The following is an 8,901-nucleotide window of genomic DNA, read 5'->3' on the forward strand; positions in this document are numbered from 1 at the left end:
AACTGGGTTCAACTCCCTCATATAACATGGATTTAATGCATAGAGCTCATTTTTTTCTAACCATGCTTTTCCCTTGGTAACATTGGAACTAACTATGATTTGCTGCATGGTGACAAGGACACTAAAATTCTCTATAACAGTGAAAATGTATAGAAAACGGATGTTTTGGGTCATTAGGTATATTGATGTGTGTACTGTTAGAGTTGCTGAAGCTTTAAAAAGCCAATAAAATCACATTGCAGATAGTAATTACATTGTTCCTCACAAGGTACAAGCAGTGGAACTATGGCATGTTGGGACATGAGGTTCCAGTTACCCATTTCCAACCACCCCCATCCTTCAAGGGCACGAATAAGACGGTTACTGATGCATCCCCTTTCCCAGTCATGGGTGATTGCAGGTACAACTAACTCTTTTTCCTTGCAAAATGTAAGAGTTTCATAAATTGTGGTTAAATCTTTTCCTGGAAGAAGAAGTAAGAGTCTGCCTGTTGGCCTAACTCTGACTTTGCTGCTCCCCACCATCCCCAATCTCTATCTTCCAGCTGGAAGAACTTAAAACAGTGCCTCCATTCCCCTTTAGACCTTCCACTAATTGAGTAGGGAAGCAGCACGTGGATGAAAATTATTTCCTTTTCTATGAGCCTTGGCTTCAAAATAGATTATGGATTGAGCTGCCAGAAGAGATTCGACAACTAAATCAGCTGTGTTTTGTATTGTCTTTTATCTATCTATTTTAGTCATGTTGAACCCTGCCTTGAGCCACAAGGAGAGGCGGGTAACAAATAAATTGTTGCTATTGTTGTTTTTGTTATTACACTACGTGTCATTTCCAAATTGGTTGTATCATAAAAACATGAAACAAGTTCATTAAACTGCAAAAACTGTTTTTTTGCGGGATATCCTGCAGCACATTTTGCTATAGTTTTTCAATGAATATCTCATAGAGTCTCAACCAATTCATTGTAGTTTGTGGCAGCCACAAAAACAAAATTTCTGGAATATAACAGCTACTTTCGAAGTAAGTACTGCACAAATAAACTGGAAATAAAACCAGAAACAGAATATTTTTCACAGTTACATAATGTTGTTATGCATTTTATGGGCCTCTACTTTAGAAGTGACTGTCATTGTTAATGTGTTGTTGAAGGCTGGAGAAGAAAGAGAGGCCTTCTAACAACACAAGGCTTTTATGGCCGGAATCACTGGGCTGTATGGCCATGTTCCAGAAGCATTTTCTCTTGACGTTTCACCCACATCCATGGCATGCATCCCCAAAGGTTGTGCGGCCTGTTGGAAACTAGGCATGTGAAGTTTATACATCTTTGGAATTTCCAGGATGGGAGAAAGAACTCTTGTCGGCTTGAGGCAAGTGTGAATGCTGCAATTGGCCACCTTGATTAGCATTTAATAGCCTTGCAGCTTCAAAGCCCGGCTGATTGCCTGAGGGGATCCAGGCAGCAATCAGGGCCAGCTAACACCTCCCAACAAAGGATCTCCAGGCATCAATCAGACGGGCTTTGAGGCTGCAAGATCATTAAATGCTAATCAAGGTAGCCACTTGCAACATTCATACAAACAAGAGTTCTTTCTCCTGGACATTCCACAGATGTATAAACTTCATTTGACTAGTTTCCAACAGACTTCACAACCTCTGAGGATGCCTGCCATAGATGTGGGTGAAATATCAGAAGAGAATGCTTCTGCAATGTGGCCACGCAGGCCAAAAAACACACAGCAACCCTGTTATTGTTATTATTAGTTAGCATTTTATGGGCCTTTACTTTAGAAGCATTAGCTCTTGGCAGCTGCATGTTTCATTTTTTGGGTCCATGGTTGTGACTTCAGCTAGAAAGATAAAGAGAGTAACGTGAAGGTCTGCAAGAAGCAAGGCAAGACGTATCATTTGGCAAAGTGAAGCAGCCTCCTCAGAAAAGAGGACAGCCGTGGCAGTCTTCTAGTCGTTCTTCATATACTCTGCATCCACCTCCCTCTTTTGGAGGACAAAATTGTGCTTGCCACATAGTCAGTCTTTATCTTTATATAGTATGACCACTTGCCACATAGTCAGTCTTTTGTTTCTTTATCCTGGGTTCTGCCTCAGGTAAAGGAAGGAATGCTGCACCATCACCAGTATTGAAGCAAGGCTCAATCCTGACAGTTTCTGATTGTGCCCTAGGGAGGGACTTCGTTTTGTTTTGCATCCGTTTCTAAAACTCTTTGGGTCAGACCGGAGGATAGCATTCATCAGGCCTTCTGTTGACTGCTAAGCACAGGTTTTCTATCACAAGATGTAGGATCTTGATGAGTGCTATAATCCCTCTCCTGTCTCTTTTGTGGTTTGTGGCTATAATAAGAATATAAGACTTCAAGGGTTCTTGAAACAAGAACAGACGTATTGAGGCAATAACAGCAGCTCCCTCTACTTCATGATTTTTTCAGTGATGGAACAGATAGGCAAAGCAAATCCAAAAAAATGTATTGGTAACTCCTGCAGTGCAATTTGACTTTGTAACTTTTGTCAACGGCTTCTTTGCAGCTGTCCAAGGCAATAATGAAGTCTCCATGTGGGATATGGAAACAGGCGACAGACGCTTCACTCTGTGGGCCAGCAGCGCTCCTCCTCTTTCAGAAATGCAGGTTTGGCTTTGCATATTTTTTTTAAAAAATGGGCAGCATATTTCTTTCCAGTGTAGTTTCTTTTAAACTATAGTGAAATGTATATACTGTCAAACCTTCTGTTTTTATTGGAACAGAGATTTCCTATATATAGTATGACCACTTCATCCACAGATTTGATATCCACTGGTTCATTTCCTCATAGTCCAAAAATATTCTGCCTACAAGTGTATGTGGGCATCACTAGGTTTTCCTCCATGTTGTATGATAATGTTTCTGGCCCAAGTACAGTGCTGTCAAAATATAATATGTATATAATCCTTCATGGCTTGGACTAGGGTATCTCAATAATTGTCTGCTCTACTTTTTTGAAGCATTATGTTACGACTTCCATTTTGCTTAGAGGCTCAGCTGCCTTTCTTTTGTTTTGATGTTCTTATCTTCACATTGTAATGTATGCAAATCATTGACAATGTGTAAACAACTTTTTCCCACTAAGGTAGAATCTAGATGTAACTTCCATTTTATAGTCCCATATCTTTACTTTTATTAAACACATTCCTAATTAATAAGTAGGTTTTTTTACAACATTAAAATACGTCAGCATCAAGACAGCATAAACTGTCTGCTTTCCTATCCCTTAGCCTTCACCTCACAGTGTTCATGGAATATATTGCAGCCCAGCAGATGGAAATCCTATATTACTGACTGCAGGATCAGATATGAAGATAAGGTAAATGTAATGCAATGTAATGCAATGTATTGTGATCTGTAGTTATTGTTCTGATTGCAGCAGTTTTAAATAATTTTATTTTAAAGTCTAAAAGGTTCATATGTGAATACAATTGTTTATGCATTTCTTTTTTTCCTTTGCAGATTCTGGGATTTAGCATATCCTGAGAGGTCTTACATTGTTGCTGGAAGTTCTGGTTCCCCATCTGTATCTTATTATAGAAAGATCATTGAAGGCACTGAAGTCGTTCAGGTATATTGCTTTGTATTTTCATTTTAATCTAAATATTTCCCAACTAACCTTGTATTAATGGGACAGAACTCAGGAGTACCATTTGATAGTATTTTTTTTATTCCTGGTACTAGCATCCTACTTAGTATCATAGGCATGCACAGGTGAAGCTTGTACCTACATATTTTATTTTGATCAGTATGAAGCTTGGCATTCCCTTCCTCACTCCCTCTACAGTGTTCAAAGCATTCCCAGACCGACCATTCTTTATCTAGACACCTTATGTGAAAGATTATTGTTTATTTTAACAATCCCAGATGCTGCTCACCAAATGTGAAGGAACTGTTAATTTAATTAAAAGCTGACTCAAAACGATCTTCTGGCAGGGGAACCTTTCCTTTGATGATCCCACTGCTTGCCAACAATTGTAATAGGATTGTTACTAACAGTCCCCAATGCTGTACCACCAATTGTGAAAGATTATTATTTAAAAGGTCTTAAATGCCTGGAGGCTGCAGAGGCTTTACCACCAAATTCTGTATGCTGAGGTAATTTACTGTGGAAACTGGCTACCACCACACTTAAAAGGAATCTTTAGCTTTTAGTTTGGCTAGAGGCTTTAAGTAAACTGGAATGTGCTGGATTCGCACTCAGGTCTCTGAACTCTGAAATAAATAACAATGAAATTCCCTTAAATATCCACTGCCACCAATCTTATAACTCCTTAAACTTTCCTTAAACTGCTATGGAACTATTTTCACACAGAGGCACTCTTGAGACAGTTGTTGTTTAACAAAGAACAATTTTGTTTATTTGTGTGAACTTCAACAATACAGGCACTTAAGCTTAATGGTTACAATAATGGGTTGGAGTGTATGGTCACTTTAAAACAGTTCAATACTTAATTCCAAAAACATTTCTTCACTCCCTCCTCCAGGAAACTAGCAGACTTTCCTCTGACCAGTACTCCCAAAACTCCAGACAGTCCTTTCCCTTGGATCTGTCCACTCTCTATATCAGCTATTCTTTTCAATAGCTATCAGTCTTCTAACTAACTTGCCAACTTCTGACTTCTCTCACCTCTCTTCTCCTAACTCTCCCAAAACCTAACCTCCTTCTTCAACACACCAACCCTGACTGAACTGTCAGATTTTAAAACGCCCGTTTCAGGCAATTTTTTTCTCTGCCCTCTAACTAAGCTCCACCCACTCCCAGCTAAGCTCCCAACCAATTACAAAGCTCTCCACATTCCCCCCCCCCCCCAGGCTGCTCCTAAGCTCCGCTCCCTCTAGGAAATGGGTACTCTACGATGGCTGCCTCCATGTTCCATCCCACAAAATAGCAAACCAAGCAGCAGTGAATTCACTAGCTATTTTCTAATTCCAAAACAGAATGTATCTTCTGTGCATATTTGATTCAAAAAGCAAAAGCACCTGTCATCTTGAGCAGCACAGTTGTTGACAATGCATACTTCATGTCTTTCCCTCTTGAACAGGAAATTCAAAACAAGCAGAAAGTGGGTCCTTCTGATGAAACCCCTCGAAGGGGCCCAGAATCCTTACCAGTTGGACATCATGACATTATCACAGACATAGCTACTTTCCAGACAACTCAAGGTTTTATAGTTACTGCATCTCGTGATGGTATTGTCAAGGTGTGGAAGTAAAAAATTGCACTGATTTATATGTGCTGTAAATACTTGTAATAAAGATAAATATTATGGGACTTGGTTTCTTCAAAGAAGTTCTTCCAGAACATAAAGACAATTGACTATAAGGTTTATGAAGGCGACTATTCACTCTCCTAGCACCATTGCTAATTGCTAATACTAGTGCCCCTGCAATTGTGCCTAAAGCATAATGGTTTGTGTAGCATTTCCTGAAACTACCAATCAAAAGCAGTTCAAGTGAATATATTGTATTTATCCTCTAACCCTGATATTCTTTGGAACACATTAAAATTGGTTAGACATGAAGAAAATGGTTATATTCCATGTCAACAGTATTTATGCAAATTGAGTTTTTTACACATTGCGTGAGAGAGCAGTGAAACAAAATTGAATATATGTAAACAAAAGTGCACCAAACTCCTGTATGCTTAATATAAAAATAAAAAGAGTTTGAACCACTCTTCTTTGTTCAAGTTATTTAGGACTGCGGCCTGAATTTGGTGTGTGTGTGTGTATGTGTGTGTGTATATATATAACAGATCTTGCGTTTTGATCATTAAGGAAGGAGATTTTCAGCAGCAACATTTTAGCTGCAAAATGTCTTTTCTTTGGGAAGTACATATGGCATCAAGAGGTCTTTGATTAGGGTTCAGAAGACACAAGAGTTTGAATCCCCCTTTTTAGTCAAGGGAACTCACTGGGTGACTTTAGGCAAGTTACACTCTCTTTACGTTAAAAAATCTTGTCAAGGAAAGGCTTGTGAAAGAGTTGCCTGAAGTCAGGGTCAATGTGAATGCACAGAACAGAAGCAACAAAAAAATCTTAAGTATTTTAGACAGTCTTTTAGTTTTACTTATTTATTTATTTATTTATTTGATGCATTTATTAACCGCCATTCTCAGCCCTTTAGGGCGACTCATGGCGGTGTACACACATATAAAAGACAATTTACAAAGAGGCAATTACAACAACATATAAACTACATAACAATTACAAAAACTACACTAAAAATCCGCTTCGTCTCATAGTGGAATCATAACCAATCTCATATTCCTTGTTCCATTCTTATCTGCTGATTGTTTTGTATAAATTTGTATTTTTGCATTAACCAGGTGTCCTTCCACATCTGAACGTTCCCCCACCATGAAATTTTGGTAGTACAACTGTAGGAAAAAGCTATAGTGTTGTTTCTGAACAAGATACATGGGAAACGCACATCTTGTTACACAAATAATGTTTTTTGCAGAGGCTTTCTTTTTTTTTTGCTATTGCTGCATTACCACCAAATTTTGGCAAAATGAAGCTCACTCTTGGAATGGATTGTGAGGGGTCTCCTATTCAATCCTCCTGAAAACTCCTTTCCAATATAAACCACTGGCCATTGCAGTAGATATATATATATATATATATTTAAAAAATAACTTTAAATACATGTCACACAAACACAACTAAATATAAACATCTCCAGAGGCATAGCCATATTGCAACATCTACAGCAGAAACACTGAGTCTTACAGCACTTCGGATACTAACATATGGCATAAGGTTTGATAGACTTGCTTTCACACACCAACACTAACTGACCAGTCATATATGTGAAAGACAAGCCCTTTGAAAATGTAGAGTGAGGGTCATGACTTGCACTTGATCATGTTACATTTCATCCCATGCCCACCACTGTGTAAATCTGCTTTATAACTTGAGGCTTTAATGTCACTCTGTATTCTGAAGTAGGCTGATATCTATAAATATATTTTATCAAAGAAAATATTTTTAAATGGTTAGTCGTAAAGGTGCTATGACAGCCTCCTCCCTTTCAAAACTTCACTGATCTGATGATGTAAACTAACTGAAGTGGAATCAGCAGTATAATTGTTAATGTCCTGAACCGGTGCTTGGCAGCTGTGACAAGCTGGATGGGGTCAAACAAGTTGAAATTGAATCCAGACAAGACAGGCACTCCTGCTCAGTCAAAAGGTACAGGGTTACAGCCTGTGTTGGACACGTTTACACTCCCTCTGAAGGCACAGGTTCGCAGCTTGGAGTCCTCCTGGATTCGTTGCTGAGCCTGGAACCCCAGGTTTCAGCGGTGGTCATGGGTGCTTTTGCACAGTTAAAACTTGTGCGCCAGTTGCACCTGTATCTTGAGAAGTCAGACTTTGCCATGGTAGTCCATGTTCTGGTTGCATCTCGAATAGACTACTGCAATGCACTCTACATGCCTTTGAAGACTGTTTAGAAGCTTTAAGTAGTCCAACAGGTGGAGCGACATACTGGGAGCACACAATCCCCGTTACGTCAGCTCCACTGGTTGCCAATCTGCTACCAAGCACAATTCAAAGTGCTGGCTTTAGCCTATAAAGCTCTAAATGGTTCCAGTCCAACTTACCTATCGGAATGTATCTCTTCCTAAGAACCTGTTAGAGTATTAAGAACTTATCAGGAGGCCCTGTTCTTGGTCCCACCTCCTTTGCAAGTGTGATTGGTGAGGACAAGAGGCAGAACCACCTTAGTGGAGGCCCCTCAGCTGTGGAATGCCCTCCCCAGTGAGATCAGACTGGCCTCCTCCTTCCTGGCTTTTAGAAAAAAGGTGAAAACTTGGTTATGCAATCAGGCATTTGGGTACTGCAATACGGATTTGGCATAATGTAGCAACACAAATGATGGCTGCAGGCATCATGTTCTAAAGTTTTATGATAATTATATATTTTTTCTATTTTGTTGTCTATATAATGTACTGTTTTGTATATTGTTGAATTGTGGCATCAAATTGTGCCAAATTATGTTAGTCTCTTTGAGTCCTCTTTGGCATGAGAAGAGCAAGGTAGAAAATAAATAAACAAATAAATAGTGTGAAAGGGCCTTATGTGCCCCCGTCAAAAGATATGGAGGAAATGGTTTGCCCAATGAGCATTTCCCCACTGATACTAGCCTCCAGAGCAAATGTACCTTCAAAGACAGTACAGTACCTTCAATTCCTGTAGCAAATGAGCAAAGAAAGGAAGGAATTTCTACTGCTGTTCCTTTCAGAATATGGTACTTCAAAAAATGGGGCTACAGGGTGGAATCCTCGGCATGCGAGTGCGGAGAAGAGCAAACCCCTGACCACCTGCTGCAATGCAACCTGAGCCCTGCCACATGCACGATGGAGGACCTTCTTGCGGCAACCCCAGAGGCACTCCAAGTGGCCAGATACTGGTCAAAGGACATTTAACCAAATACCAAATTTACAAAATCTGTGTGGGTTTTTTTTCTTTCTTTTTTCCTTTTTCTTTTTAATCTCTGTGTTTGTTTTGCTCTGTTAGAATTGTAATACAATGGTTGCTGATGACACGATAAATAAACTTCAAAACCTGCTCTTTAAAGTTCAAGTGGAATCATCATACAATAACTGTATAGTGTGAGAGAGCAGGGTTTTAAAAACAACAGCTTGCAAGGTACGTAACAAGTCTGACCTCTGCAGGTGAGAGAACTTCAGATGCTTGGGCAATTACATAGCATAGATTTTGAGCAGCAATAGGACAGTATTAACAGCCACATTTCCTTTGAAGATCCAACAGGATAGTTTCAAATGCAAATGTGTAATAAATAATTTGCTATTTTGAATCATAAAAGGAAACCAGGAAAACAGATCCCTTTGTTATCTCTTC

At 39.3% G+C, this 8,901-nt stretch overlaps 1 protein-coding gene across 1 annotated transcript in view; it reads left to right on the plus strand.

Moving 5' to 3' along the window:
- PIK3R4 (phosphoinositide-3-kinase regulatory subunit 4) overlaps positions 1-5,710 on the plus strand; it is a 28,469-nt gene extending 22,759 nt beyond the window's left edge. The window contains exons 16-20 of the mRNA XM_060781826.2: positions 269-400; positions 2,539-2,639; positions 3,263-3,351; positions 3,495-3,603; positions 5,078-5,710. Coding sequence (XP_060637809.2) covers positions 269-400; positions 2,539-2,639; positions 3,263-3,351; positions 3,495-3,603; positions 5,078-5,248 — 602 coding nt within the window. The 3' untranslated portion in view covers positions 5,249-5,710. The remainder of the gene's footprint in view (positions 1-268; positions 401-2,538; positions 2,640-3,262; positions 3,352-3,494; positions 3,604-5,077) is intronic.
- The last annotated feature ends 3,191 nt before the right edge of the window (positions 5,711-8,901 follow it).

Source organism: Anolis sagrei, chromosome 6 (genome assembly GCF_037176765.1).
Source record: "Anolis sagrei isolate rAnoSag1 chromosome 6, rAnoSag1.mat, whole genome shotgun sequence".
Lineage (NCBI taxonomy): Eukaryota > Metazoa > Chordata > Lepidosauria > Squamata > Dactyloidae > Anolis > Anolis sagrei.